We start from the raw sequence: 16113 nt of genomic DNA, 5'->3' as shown, positions 1-16113 counted from the left end.
TATATAGTCTCCACATTGACTCGGTACCGGTGCCCCCGTATATAGTCTCCACATTGACTCGGTACCGGTGCCCCCTGTTTATAGCCTGCACACTGACTCTGTACTGGTACCCCCTGTATATAACCTCCACATTGACTCTGTACCGGTTGCCCCCTGTATATAGTCTCCACACTGACTCGGTACCGGTGCCCCCTGTATATAGCCTCCACACTGACTCAGTACCGGTGCCTCCTGTATATAGCCTCCACACTGACTCGGTACGGGCGCCCCCTGTATATAGCCTCCACATTGACTCTGTACCCTAACCCCCTGTATATAGCCTCCACACTGACTCTGTACCGGCCCCCTGTATGTCATCCACTGACCAACTGGCCCCCAAATATAGTCTCCACTGACTTCAACCAGGATCTCAGCCTCCACACTGCCTCATTGCCTGTATCCCCTGTATATAGTCTCCACAGACTCAAACGACCCCCCCTCATCACTGACTCAAACGCTCCCCCTGTAAAGCCTCCACACTGACTCTGTGAGCAGGTACCCCCTGTATATAGCCTCCAAACTGACTCTGGCCAGGTGCCCCCTGTAAGGACAGACCTCCATCCCATCAGTTGAGGATGCCTCCTGCTCATTCCTTAACATTGACTTCCTCCCCATTTTAGATCCACATGACTCCGTTCAAAAATGCAGAACTAAGAACAGATACAGCCCCCTTGGTAACCTCCACACTGACTCTGACTGCCCCCGACCAGCACCAAAACTCTGTGGCGGAACACCCTGTATATAGCCTCCACACAGTCCCGCCCCCTGTATATAGCATTTACATTACATTTAAGTCATTTAGAACCAATCTTATCCAGTCAGTCAGGAAAATTAAGGCCACACTTCTTCAGGCAGAAGTTTGCATCCTGTATATAGCCTCCAACTGACTCTGTAAGTTCTGGGACACCCTGTGAAGTCCATTGAGAACCATAACCCCCTCCTCCCAGCTGCCCACTGCACTGAGGCTAGGTCCAGGCATAGTCCACACTGACTCTGTACCGTAACACCCTGTATATAGCCTCCATGATTGACTCTGTACCATAACACCCATTTATAACGCCTCCCATGACTCTGTCCCATAACCCCTCCTGTATATAGCCTCCACAGACTCTGTACCGTAACACCCTGTATAAGCCTCCCAGGTTCTCTGTTACCCAAACCAGATAGCAGATGACTCTGAAACACCCTGTATAAAATCCTGACTCTGTATAACACCCTGTATATAGCCTGGACACTGATTTCTGAAACTATCCCCTGTATTGTCTCCACACTGACTCTGCCTGTTCAACACCCTTTCATATAGATCCACACTGACTCGAAAGCTGCCCCAGTCATCCCCTCCAAACTGACTGACACCCTGGACCCCCTGTTACAGACCCATATCCATCCTGCCCCCTGTATATAGCCTCCACACTGACTCGATACCAAGTCCCCCTGTATATAGTCTCCACATTGACTCAGTGACCGGTACCCCCTGTATATAGCCTCCACACTGACTCTGCAATCCGGTGCCCCCTGTCATAGCCTCCACACTGACTCTGCCACCCCAAGATACCTCCAAACGACATCATAACCCCCATGATAAAGACACTGACTGTGCAGCCTCCTTCATCGCCTCCACATTGACTTTCGACTGCCCCCTGTCAATCACCATATTCTGACTCGGCAGACTCATGCCTCCTGTTTATAGCCTCCACATTGACTCTGGTTCACCGGTACCCCCTGTAGACAGAGTTCCAGTGTGACTCTGTATCGGAGCCCATGTTGCCTCCACATCCTCTGGCAGTCTCCCTGTATATAGCCTCCACACTGACTCTGTCTCGGCGCCCCTGTATATAGCCTCATTTACATTACATTTAATCATTGATGTTGCTCTTATCCAGAGCGATTACAAATTGGGCCCACGGGCTGTACGCACACTGACACTCGGTACCGTAACACCCTGTGTTATCTAACCTAATCGAGCCAATGCCACACTGACTCTGCTCTTAAACCCTGTATAACCAAATGCATGCTTTTCAACCGACTCTGTACCTGCACCCGCATGCCCGTATATAGCATCACCACACTGATGGCTCCGAACACCCTGAATATGCCTGGACACTCTGTACCATAGGTGTCTGGCTAGCCTCCAAACTGACTCCTTCCAGAACCCCCTATCAAACATCTCCAATCTGAAAATCAAATCAGGAATCGGCTCCACATTGACTCTTCCGTAAACCCTCCTTCACCTCCACGCTGACTCTGTACCGTAAAACCCTGACTATCCTATCCATCCTGACTCTGTACCGTAACACCTACAAAATTGCTTCCAACACTCTATATAGTCTCACACTGACAACACCCTGTGACTCGATGCAGGTGCCCCCTGTATATAGCCTCCACACTGCCATCCGGTACCCCCTTTGTCACTAAAGCACTCTTATACTGCCCACCACTGTCATGTTTGTCATTTATTATCATGTCTTGCCCTGGCCCCCCATTCTATTCGTTTCCCCACTGGTCTTATTAGGTTCATCTACAAGGCCATGCTAGGCAAAGCTCCCCTCCCTATCTCAGCTCACTAGTCACGATGGCAACACCCATCTGTAGCACGTTCCTGCTCCAGCAGTTCCTATCTCATTGATCATCCCTTAAGTCTTCCCACACCTGTTCCCGCCTTTCCCCATTAGAGTCCCTATTTCTTCCTTTGTGTTCCTGTGACTGTCCCGAACGGTTCCTTGTTTAAATTCAAAGTTGTGATTGTGTATCTCCCTGTCCAACTGTTTTTGCCTTCATCAGATGCTGCTGAGCAGCTGTCTCTGTCAGCTGCAGCTGTACATAATCTAGTTGGTAAATAGCACACCATTTTCACCTACCTCAGACCCCCAGTTTTTATTTATTTACTTTTCTGTTTTTGCACATTTCTACCTGTACATGATCATCTGATTTTATCAGGATTTAATCTGCAATATTGTTTGGATTACCTAAACTCATGCCTTTCACACATTGTATATAGACTCCCTTTTTTTCTCTGTGTTATTGACTTGTTAATTGTTTACTCCATGTGTAACTCTGTGTTGTCTGTTCACACTGACTATGTTTATCTTGCCCCCTCGTAGTTGCAAATGAGAACCTGTTCTCAACACTGACTCTGCCTACCTGGTTAAATAAAGGTGAAATAAATGTAAAAAATTATTTTAAAAAATATAGCCTCCACACTGACTCTGTACCGTAACACCCTGTATATAGCCTCCACATTGACTCTGTACCGTAACACCCTGTATATAGCCTCCACATTGACTCTGTACCGGCGCCCCCTGTATATAGCCTCCACACTGACTCTGTACCAGTACACCCTGTATATAGCCTCCACATTGACTCTGTACCGTAACACCCTGTATATAGCCTCCACACTGACTCTGTACCATAACACCCTGTATATAGAATCCACACTGACTCTGTACCGGTGCCCCCTGTATATAGCCTCCACACTGACTCGATACCGGTACCCCCTGTATATAGTCTCCACACTGACTCTGTACCGTAACACCCTGTATATAGCCTCCACACTGACTCTGTACAGTAACACCCTGTATATAGCCTCCACACTGACTCTGTACCGGCGCCCCCTGTATATAGCCTCCACATTGACTCTGTACCGTAACACCCTGTATATAGCCTCCACACTGACTCTGTACCGGCGCCCTGTATATAGTCTCCACATTGACTCTGTACCATAACACCCTGTATATAGCCTCCACACTGACTCTGTACCGTAACACCCTGTATATAGCCTCCACACTGACTCTGTACCGTAACACCCTGTATATAGCCTCCACATTGACTCTGTACCGTAACACCCTGTATATAGCCTCCACACTGACTCTGTACAGTAACACCCTGTATATAGCCTCCACACTGACTCTGTACCGGCGCCCCCTGTATATAGCCTCCACAATGACTCTGTACCTTAACACCCTGTATATAGCCTCCACACTGACTCTGTACAGTAACCCCTGTATATAGCCTCCACACTGACTCTGTACCGGCGCCCCCTGTATATAGCCTCCACATTGACTCTGTTAACACCCTGTTATAGCCTCCACACTGACTCTGTATTACCCTGTATATAGTCTCCACATTGACTCTGTACCGTAACACCCTTATATTCCTCCACACTGACTGTACCGTAACACCCTGTATATAGCCTCCACACTGACTCTGTTGGTTAACACCTTGTATAAGCATCCACACTGACTCTTGTCACATTTCGTAACACCCTGTATATAGTCTCCACATTGACTCTGTACCGTAACACCCTGTATATAGCCTCCACACTGACTCTGTACCGTTACACCCTGTATATAGCCTCCACACTGACTCTGTTGGTAACACCCTGTATATAGCCTCCACACTGACTCTGTACCGTAACACCCTGTTATAGCCTTGTCACTGACTCTGTACCGTAACACCCTGTATATAGCCTCCACACTGACTCTGTACCGTAACACCCTGTATATAGCCTCCACACTGACTCTGTACCGTAACACCCTGTATATAGCCTCCACACTGACTCTATACCGTAACACCCTGTATATAGTCTCCACACTGACTCTGTACCGTAACACCCTGTATATAGCCTCCACACTGACTCTGGTTAACACCCTGTATATAGCATTTCCACACTGACTCTATACCGTAACACCCTGTATATAGTCTCCACACTGACTCTGTACCGTAACACCCTGTATATAGCCTCCACACTGACTCTGTACCGGGGCCCCCTGTATATAGCCCCGTTATTGTTATTGTTATTGTGTTACTTTCTATTATTACTTTTTATATTAGCCTACTTGGTAAATATTATATTCTTCTTGAACTGCTCGTAAGGGCTTGTAAGTAAGCATTTCACGGTGAAGTCTACACTGTTGGTTAAGGGCTTGTCAGTAAGCATTTCACGGTGAAGTCTACCCTGTTGTTTAAGGGCTTGTAAGTAAGCATTTCACGGTGAAGTCTACACTGTTGGTTAAGGGCTTGTCAGTAAGCAGTTCACGGTGAAGTCTACACTCGTATTCTGCACATGTGGCAAAACAAGTTTGATTGGATTTGGTTTGGCATTTGCGTCACAAAAATGTCATTTTAATCATTTTTGTTGTTGTTGTTGAGTGAATTACAATATCCCATTGAGGAATAGGTTGACATGGTAAAATATATTCTTCCATTAATGACACATGGAGAAATATTTCTCCATTTATCTTTCCAAAACCAATGTAACCTCATAATTGTTGCTTTCAAAATATGGCTGATCAACGAATGAAATATGGGTTTTCATTGATCAAAAGGGTTAACGATCCACTACAAAACAACAAGAGCTGTATAATAACATTCACGAATAACCCTTTGTAAAATTATTATGTTTATATATGCTTATAAATACTTTCTATATGCTGAAATAAAAAATGAAGACCACACCTTAGTGGGATAAGTTTTGACGAGTCGTGTAAAACTGAGTTATCCACTTATAACTAGTAAGTAGAGTGTGATTTTCTGTCAGGCACTTGTTCAACACTTACTCGCTTTTAATTCAGGGGCAGGCGGAAAACCTTTTTTAGGGCAAAGGTCAAGTTTAGCATTGTGATCCTAACAAATGTCAGATTTTTGGAATTTCCTGTATTTTACTGGCAACCATAAGGTTTCAATGCTGAAATGTTAACAGGCACGCAACCATGCCATCTGTCTGTGTTGCAGGAAATTACAGAACCAAAGTTCACTTTGCTATATTAACCATAAGCTTACCATTAAAACATAGGACAAAATAAGAATATTTTTGGAGTTGTAATAATTCTTAAATTGCAGTTTTACAGTCATGGCAGTGACTTGCAGGATTTCATGTATTTACAAAACTAATACCAATACAACTTCATTTATTTCATGACGGTATGTGTGGTTTGTTCCCCCTTGGATCAGGGAATGGGTCAAGTGCCTTGCTAAAGGGCACAGCAGCAGTAGGTGGAACCTGAGATTCAAATAAAATGTTATTGGTCACATACTTAGCAGATGTTATTGAAGGTGTAGAAAAATGCTTGTGTTCCTAGCTCCAACAGTGCAGTAGTATCTATTTTATTTAACCTGTATTTAACTAGGCAAGTCAGTTAAGGACAAATTCTTATTTACAATGACAAACTACCAGGGAACAGTAGGTTAGCTGCCTTGTTCAGAACAACATATTTTTACCTTATCAGCTCAGGGATTCAATCCAGCAACCTGTCGGGGGAGACTTCTCTATTGTGTTATTGACTGTACGTTTGTTTATCCCATGTGTAACTCTGTGTTGTTTGTATCGCACTGCTTTGCTCTATCTTGGCCAGGTCACAGTTGTAAATGAGAACGTGTTCTCAACTGGCCTAACGTAATCACACGTAAACTCGTACATCGCCTTGGTCCGTACAATTGCCCTTATTTTAGCGCCCCAAAAACGTAATACTTCCAGATCAACTGTAATGTCAATACCATTGTAAAGCACAATTTCTCCCCTTTCCAACAGAATCAATTACATGACCTAAACGCTGCCCGTTTCTGCATAATTCAAGCAGGCAATGAGCCCCATCGGGTCTTCAGTCCTTTGCTGTTGTTCTGGGATTGATTTGCCCTTTTCGCACCATGTACGTTCATCTTTCGGAGACAGAACGCTTCTCCTTCATGAGCGGTGTGACGTCTGCGTGGTCCCATGGTGTTTTTACTTGCGTACTATTGCTTGTACAGATGAACGTGGTAACTTCAGGCATTTGGAAATTGAGGTCTTGGCTGATTTCTTTAGATTTTCCCATGATGTCAAGCAAAGAGGCACTGAGTTTGAAGGTAGGCCTTCAAATACAGCCACAGGTACACCTCCAATTGACTCAAATGGTGTCAATTAGCCTATCAAAAGCTTCTAAGCCATGACATCATTTTCTGGGATTTTCCAAGCTGTTTAAAGGCACAGTCAACTTAGTATAGGTAAACTTCTGACCTACTGGATTTGTGATACAGTGAATTATAAGTTAAATAATCTGTCTGTAAACAATTACTTGTGTCATGCACAAAGTAGATGTCCTAATCGACTTGCCAAAACTATAGTTTATTAACAAGAAATTTGTGGAGTGGTTGAAAAACGAGTTTTAATGACTCCAACCTAAGTGTGTGTAAACTTCCGACTTCAACTGTACATATGAGATGAGTAAAGCAGTATGTAAACATTATTAAAGTGACTGGTGTTCCATTATTCCAAGTCTATGTATATAGGGCGGCAGCCTCTAAGGTGCAGGGATGCGTAACCGGGTGGAAGTCGGCTAGTGGTGGCTATTTAACAGTCTGATGGCCTTGAGATAGAAGTGGTTTTCAGTCTCTCGGTCCCAGCTTTGATGCACCTGTACTGACCTCACCTTCTGGATGATAATGGGGTGAACAGGCCATGGCTCGGGTGGTTGATGTTCTTGATGGTCTTTTTGGCCTTCCTGTGATTTCGGGTGCTGTTAGTGTCCTGGAGGGCAGGTAGTTTGCCCCCGGTGATGCGTTGGGCAGACCGCATCACCCTCTGGAGAGCCTGTGGTTGCGGACGGTACAGCTGCCATACCAGGCGGTGATACAGCCCGACAGGATGCTCTCAATTGTGCGTTTGTAAAAGTTTGTGAGGGGTTTAGAGGCCAAGCCAAATTTATTCAGCCTCCTGAGGTTGACTTCTTCACCACACTGTCTGTGTGGGTGGACCATTTCAGATCGTTCGTGATGTGTACAACGAGGAACTGGACGCTTTCCATCTCCACTGTGGTCCCTTCGATGTGGATCGGGGGGCGTGCTCCCTATGCTGTTTCCTGAAGTCCACGATCAGCTCCTTTTGTTTTGTTGAGTGAGAGGTTATTTTCATGGCACCACTCTCCCAGGGCCCTCACCTCCTCCCTGTAGGCCGTCTCGTCATTGTTGGTAATCAGGCCTACTACTGTTGTGTCGTCTGCAAACTTGATGATTGAGTTGGAGGCGTATGTTGACACGCAGTCATGGGTGAACAGGGAGTACAGGATGGGGCTGAGCACGCACCCTTATGGGGCCCCTGTGTTGAGGATCAGCGAAGTGGATGTGGTTTCCTCCATTCACCACCTGGGGGTGGCCCGTTAGGAAGTCCAAGACCCAGTTGCACAGGGTGGGTTTCAGACCCAGGGCCCGAGCTTAATGACGAACTTGGAAAGTACTATGGTGTTGAATTCTGAGCTATAGTCAATGGACAGCATTCTCACATAGGTATTGGTCTTATCCAGATATGATAGGGCAGACGTAGTCCGTGATTGTCTGTAGACCCTGCCACACACGTCTCTTGTCTGAGCCGTTGAATTGCGACTCCCCTTTGTCTCTTTACTGACGTTTTTCCCATTTGATTGCCTTACGGAGGGAATAACTACACTGTTTTTATTAGGCCATATTCCCATTCACCTTGCCATGGTTAAATGGGATGGTTCGCTCTTTCAGTTTTGCGCAAATGCTGACATCTATCCAGGGTTTCTGGTTTGGGTAGGTTTTAATAGTCACAGTGGATACAACATCTCCTATACACTTCTTGATTAACTCAGTCACCATATCCGTGTATTCGTCAATGTTTTTCTCAGAGGCTACCGGGAACATATCCCAGTCCGCGTGATCAAAACAATCTTGAAGCGTGGATTTTGACTGGTCAGACCAGCGTTGAATAGACCTTCGCACGGGTACTTCCTGTTTGAGTTTCTGCTTATAGGAAGGGAGGAGCAAAATGGAGTCGTGATCAAATATGCGAAGGGATCTTGGGGGGCGGAGGGGGGCTTGTAGGCATTTTGAAAAGTTGAGTAGCAGTGGAATATCCACCATGGCTACTCCTGCCTCCAGTAGTTGATCTAGAAGGCTTGGAGAGACTAAAGAAAGATAGGGAGGGTGTTGAACCATTTCATTTGTTTAAGAGACGTCTGGATACTGTGTATCAGGATTTGGTGGCCATTTACACAGATGGTTCAAAAGATCCAAGGACAGGACGTACTGGGTCAGCATTTGTAGTGCAGGAATGTGGGGGGGGGGGGGAGTCAGGAAACGTATTACAGATCATCTGGCTGTATATACAGGGGAGCTGATGGCCATACTGTTGGCCTTGCAGTGGGTGGAGGAAGTTAAGCCAGACAGAGTAGTTATTTTCTCTGATTCATGTGAGGTGTTAATAAGTCTCCGGTCTTTTAGCTCACGTAGCAGACAAGACCTGCTTTATGAGGTGCTACAAACCATGGATGGATGAGACAGATGGGGTATACAGATAATATTTACTTGGGTCCCAGCCCATGTGGGGGTGGAGGGGAACGAGGCAGTTGATGTACTGGCTAAACAAGCACTTATAAGTGGGGATGTTGACATTGTAATTTCAATGAGCAAGGCAGAGGAAAATAGCCTGATATGGACAGTGATGGTGTAGAGATGGCAGGCTAAAGGCCTGATATGGACAGTGATGGTGTAGAGATGGCAGGCTAAAGGCCTGATATGGACAGTGATGGTGTAGAGATGACAGGCTAAAGGCCTGATATGGACAGTGATGGAAAGTACAGAGGAAAGTCAGAGAGGGGAGGACGGCAGGAAGGGACAGACGAGAGGAGGGTATTTTTTACAATATTAAGGGTGGGACACAGCCAGTTGAATAAGACCTTAAATGTGATAGAAAAGCATCCAACAGGAAAGTGTGATTATTGACAGGAAACAGAGAACGTGGAGGATGTACTGCTACAGTGTGGGCAGTATCAAAGGGAAATAGAGAACGTGGAGGATGTACTGCTACAGTGTGGGCAGTACAGGTGGTTCCTTCTGTAGCTCAATTGGTAGAGCATGGCGCTTGGCGCTTGTAACGCCAGGGTAGTGGGTTCGATCCCCGGGACCACCCATACGTAGAATGTATGCACACATGACTGTAAGTCGCTTTGGATAAAAGCGTCTGCTAAATGGCATATATTATTATTATATTATAGAGGGAAATAGAGAGGCTGAGATCTAGTATGAGGGAGAAGGGGATACAGGAAATTATTTTAAAGAGTATATTAAGTAGCACATCATTAGATATAGACTGAAATATTTATTTTTTATATATTTTTTAAAGAGTAACTGGGCTGGCAGGTATGATTTAGTTTCTCCCTGTCTCTGGCCCACACTCCAGTACAGTAGGTGGTGGTAATGCACCATAACATTGAATGCCAACTGCCAATAAACCCCAACGAAGAAGAAGAAGAAGAGTAGCAGTGGTCCAATGTTTTACCAGCGCGAGTACTACAAATTTTGTATCCACAAGATAATCTGTTTCACCAGGTGGTGCTGCTATAGTACAAGATAATCTGTCTCACTAGATGGTGCTGTTGTACAAGAGAATCTGTTTCACCCGATGTTGCAGCTATAGTACAAGAGAATATTTTTCACCAGGTGGTGCTGCTATAGTACAAGAGATTCTGTTTCACCAGGTGGTGCTGCTATAGTGCAAAATTATTTGTTTCACCAGATGGTGCTGCTATAATACAAGATAATCTGTTTCACCAGGTGGTGCTGTTATAGTACAAGATAACCTCTTTCACCAGGTGGTGCTGTTATAGTACAAGAGAACCTCTTTCACCAGGTGGTGCTGTTATAGTACAAGAGAACCTCTTTCACCAGGTGGTGCTGTTATAGTACAAGAGAACCTCTTTCACCAGGTGGTGCTGTTATAGTACAAGAGAACCTCTTTCACCAGGTGGTGCTGTTATAGTACAAGAGAACCTCTTTCACCAGGTGGTGCTGTTATTGTACAAGATAACCTCTTTCACCAGGTGGTGCTGTTATAGTACAAGAGAACCTCTTTCACCAGGTGGTGCTGTTATAGTACAAGAGAATCGGTTTGGAAGTCCAGTTGCAGAGTGTTTCTTCTCTTGACACTGACATTTCCAAAGGCATGATTGGGTATTGTGCATCAACAGTGTTTTTTACAATGTGCTTTTGTGATAAGCTCTAGTATGAGTAATATATATTTTTAATTTTTAAATGTTATAATGTTTCTATAGTGATTGTGAGTTTCAAGAACCTTCAAGCGAAGACATTGTCTGAGAAAACTGCTGTTTCATTCAGAGAAAGGCAAACAACCTTTTATTCTCTAACCTCTTTTACTGGTTCCTCAGGTGGGCTTGGCCATTGCTTCATACTGTACGTACTCTAACCCGATGAGTAAAACCAAGAGATTACATTTTACAGACACTCTTATCTTGAGTGATTTATAGGAGCAATTAGGATTAAGTGCCTTGCTTAAAGGGCACATCAACAGATTGTTCACCTAGTTTGCTCAGGGATTCGAACTAGCAACCTTTTGGTTACTGGTCCAGCTCTCTCAACCTCACAATGTGATCCCTTAAATGCTTTATTCAAAGCAACTGACAGTTACAGTGATAGTTGACTCCAAACTAACATTTGCTAGGTTCCCAAATGACATGAATCACTCAATTACTTTGAATTGGAAGGATACTACTAGAATGTTCTAGTTCTCACTGACAGAATAACACACCTTGACAATCAACAATTCTTGCCTGGGCCCAGTGGGGTTTTGCCTAAATAGAAGTGAGGTAACTCAAAACTGCTTACCTCTGTGGTTCTTGACAAAGCCCTCGTGTTGGAATAATGTGAAGTGAAATTTCTCAGGACATGAGACAGGTCTTCCTTGTAAAAGAGGTGTCCTGGCCCTCTATAGGACTTCCCGACCCTCTATAGGACGTCCTGGATAGATATAGACCCAGAGACCTTCCTCCAGGGAGGGGTATGGTCTCTTTAGCCGAATAATAATGACTGTTTTGAATGGACCAATAGGGTCATATGAACTGAGAATAATTCTGACCCTGTCCATAGTCAATTGATGCCTTTATACGAATGTTATATTATATAATATATATATTATATATAAAAAATGATAAAAAGTTACAATAAATAAACACTGGTATCTACGTAGTAATTCAAGAAAACGTTGGTTTGTGGAACATTGTCAAAGACATACGTAGGCTTACATCCATAAAAGATCTAAAAGATCTAATATTAAGATCTAAAGTCCAGGGCATATTAAGATCTAAAGGTCCAGGGCACTGACTGGCCGTCTAGGGCATATTAAGATCTAATATTAAGGGTCCAGGGCACTGACTGGCCAGGGCATATTAAGATCTGACTGGCCGTCTACTATTAAGATCTAAAGGTCCAGGGCACTGACTGGCCGTCTAGGGCATATTAAGATCTAAAGGTCCAGGGCACTGACTGGCCGTCTAGGGCATATTAAGATCTAAAGGTCCAGGGCACTGACTGGCCGTCTATATTAAGATCTAAAGGTCCAGGGCACTGACTGGCCGTCTAGGGCATATTAAGATCTAAAGGTCCAGGGCACTGACTGGCCGTCTAGGGCATATTAAGATCTAAAGGTCCAGGGCACTGACTGGCCGTCTAGGGCATATTAAGATCTAAAGGTCCAGGGCACTGACTGGCCGTCTAGGGCATATTAAGGTCAGTCAGTCAGTGGCCTAAAACTTTTTCAAACAGTCAGTGTCTGTGTTTTTTAATTCTGTAAGCCAGTAAATTCAATTTGAGACTGCCGACTGGGAAGAGTAGCAGAAATAGCTGGAATTATTGCATCAATTGCAAATGAAGTATCGTCACAAGCATACATGTTGGTTGCTGAAACAACAGGCCTCGTTTTAAACCAATCCTTGTGAACCACGCAGAAGAAGGTTGAAATGTAGCTCTGGCCGTGTTATCTGTGGCAAAAATGATGATGATGATAACATTGATGATGTTACATTAAGAATGCTGTTACATTCAGAAAGATTATATTGTTAAAGGCCTAGTGCAGCCAAAATCTTGAAATTTCACTGTGTTTTATATATACTTCCATGCTATGAGGTTGGGATAATACTGTGAAATTGTGAAAATGATGATTAATGCCCTTTTAGTGTAAGACCTGTTTGACAAGAGTTGTCTCTGCTCAGACCACTCCCAGACAGTCCTAATCTAAATGTTTGCTTGAGAAATTCCTCTTTGCTAAAAAACCTATTGGTGTTTGTTTTCAATTAACATGGTCAAAAATAATCACAGTAAAGTACTTCATTGTTACCCAGAAATGATTTGAAATAGTAAAAAACAACAAACAAAAAAAACAGCATTTGTATTTTTAAAATTAAACTGACAGTTTCTGCAAATGAAATTGTGAATAAAAGATTTCACAATATTAATTCTGAGTGAGGTATAGCCTACTGTCCCTGGCCTGAAACAATGTCCTCCTGACCGCACTTTAGGACAGGTAGGGTGGCGATAGGTGTCAAAAGAACAGCTTGACCTATCCATTTTGGGGACAAAGGACCTCTATTAGCATGGACAGCGCCATTGAAGGTTTCCACCATTTTAATGTAGTCAACTTTGTGGGACTTCTAACTTCATTGGCCTTATCCTTCCTGCTGACCTACATGGAGTCTTGTCCAACAGGGTCATTGGCTGGGATCAGCCGATTGTGAAGAACAAAAGTGACTACTTTAAAATGGAGATAGCCTCAACGGCGCTGCCCATGCTGTCCAGACGCTATAATGGCACAGATACAAAAGATGAGTCCTCTATCTATCTCTATGGATCTATCTCGGTTTTACAAATCTATATCCTAGGCGTGGTTGATATTCTTGACAACGGCAAGAATGTTGACTGCAGGTCTTTACACATTTCGCTACAAACTGTCAGACTGGAGCGAAACGTGCTCTTGTAAAGACACTCCCCCCTTTAGCGGTTAGTTGTACAACAAGAGTCACATGATTCCATGTGCGTTTCATAAGGCCAGAGAGCCAGCTAAGACTTTAACTGAATGCGCTGCTCTCCTTTACATCATTTTGTAACAATGCGTCGCTCGGGACATTGACATCCACGGCGTCTCGTTCTAGAATTGTCAAAGGAATTGGTTTGTAACTGGCGCGATGTTTTTCTCGTTGGGATCGGTGACAGCTCTAGCGGCTGGCATTTTCGCCCTACACGTTGTACAGAAACGGTGTTTCCCTTACTTTTGGAAGGATGTTTTTTATTTAGTGAAAGTCATCCGGTACGGCGCACGTCTGGAGATATTCAAAATTACTTCAAAAGTTGTCACTATCATTGACAGATTCGTGCAACAGGCAGAGCGAATTCCCACAAAACCTTTCCTTATATATGAGGGAATAACGTACACCTATCAAGACATTAACGAGCGGAGCAACAAATTGGCGAATGTCTTCCTCGAGCAGGGCACGTTGAAGAAAGGGGACTCCGTTGCGCTTCTGATGAACAATGAGCCCGACTTCATCTGTGTTTGGTTCGGATTGATCAAACTCGGATGTGCAGTGGCCTTTCTAAACACAAACATTAAGTCCAGATCGTTGCTACATTGTTTCAACTGCTGTGGGGCCAAGACTCTTGTTGTTGGTGCAGGTAAACATGTAATATAGTCTACGTAACAGTTGATGAGTGTCGCGTAGGCTGTTGGCGGCCAATCGGTGACATAATAATTAGATAATGAACGTTATTAGCCTACCACACGACCGCCGTAATGTTTTTTTTGTTGTTTGAAGATGTTTTATTTATTTATTAAATGTGTCCAATGAAATGTAATGGGGAAAAACATCGTTCACATAGTTGTAGCCCACGCCGGATGTGTTTTGAGAGCTGCAGCATTCCAGGCGATCTGCCCAGCAGCCTTACGAGCCTAAACAATGTTGTGAAACAGGGATGCTCTATCAAATGTGCTTGTGTATACTCCCCACGGAATTCTACGAAGTCCTATTGGTGTTACGAATTGTTAACTTCACACAGTCGTTGACAACGAGACATATCAACATGAGTAAGCTTGTTAAGTCCATATGGCCATGTTACCAAGGATGAAGCTTATTAAGGTGACTGGGTCAAATGCAATGTACATGTATTTCTATACGTTGTGGGGCAGTTTTCCCAGACACATAAAAAAAAGTAATGGACCAAAAAGCACTTGTAGATTCTCCGTTGAGCAATAATTTTAGTCCAGGACTATATGGTCTCATCGAACCATGTGTAAAGCATTCCGGTTCATAATGCTATTACCATGTATGCTATAATTCTAAATGGCCCGTACACTCTGTATGATCACCAATTCATGTCTTCATCATAGACACTGAACATGTTTTTATTAGAAGCTCTTATCCAGGACAACTTACAATAGTGAAGGACAACTTACAGTAGTAAAGGACAACTTACAGTAGTGAGTGTGTGTGTGTGTGTATATATATATATATATATATTATATTTGTACTGGTCCCCCTGTGGGAATTGAACTAACAACCCTGGAGTTGCAATTTGTAGACTGTTTTCTCTGCTACTGCATGGCAAGCGGTACCGGAGCACCAAGTCTAGGACCAAAAGGCTCCTCAACAGTTACTACCTCCAAGCCATTAGAGTTCTGAACAATTCATAAAAATCCCCACCGGACAATTTCTGAATCTTTATGAATTGTTCAGCAGTCTAATGGTTTGGTGTAGTAACTGTTGAGGAGCCTCTTGGTCCTAGACTTGGTGCTCCGGTACCGTTCAGCAGTCTAATGGCTTGGTGTAGTAACTGTTGAGGAGCCTCTTGGTCCTAGACTTGGTGCTCCGGTACCGTTCAGCAGTCTAATGGCTTGGTGTAGTAACTGTTGAGGAGCCTCTTGGTCCTAGACTTGGTGCTCCGGTACCGTTCAGCAGTCTAATGGCTTGGTGTAGTAACTGTTGAGGAGCCTCTTGGTCCTAGACTTGGTGCTCCGGTACCGCTTGCCATGCGGAAGCAGAGAAAACAATCTGGAGTCTCTGACAATTGTATGGGCTTTCCTCTGACACCACTTATTATGTAGGCCCTGGATGGCAGGAAGCTTGGCCCCAGGGATGCACTGGGCCGTTCGCACTACCCTCTGTAGCGCCTTACGGTCGGATGTCGAGCAGTTGTCATACCAGGCGGTGATGCAACCGGTCAGGATGCTCTCGATGGTGCAGCTGTAGAACCTTTTTGAGGATCTGGGGGCCCATGCCAAATATTTTCAGTCTCCTGAGG

At 44.3% G+C, this 16113-nt stretch overlaps 1 protein-coding gene across 1 annotated transcript in view; it reads left to right on the top strand.

Moving 5' to 3' along the window:
• The first annotated feature begins 13838 nt into the window (after positions 1-13838).
• Positions 13839-16113, top strand: part of slc27a6 (solute carrier family 27 member 6) — a 39088-nt gene continuing 36813 nt past the window's right edge. The window contains exon 1 of the mRNA XM_046290607.1: positions 13839-14490. Within this exon, the coding sequence (XP_046146563.1) occupies positions 14004-14490 (487 nt within the window). The 5' untranslated portion in view covers positions 13839-14003. The remainder of the gene's footprint in view (positions 14491-16113) is intronic.

This window comes from Oncorhynchus gorbuscha, linkage group LG11 (assembly GCF_021184085.1).
Source record: "Oncorhynchus gorbuscha isolate QuinsamMale2020 ecotype Even-year linkage group LG11, OgorEven_v1.0, whole genome shotgun sequence".
NCBI classification, from domain to species: Eukaryota; Metazoa; Chordata; class Actinopteri; order Salmoniformes; family Salmonidae; genus Oncorhynchus; species Oncorhynchus gorbuscha.
The sequence above is the reverse complement of the archived record's forward strand: the minus strand, read 5'-3'. Positions and strand labels throughout refer to the sequence as shown.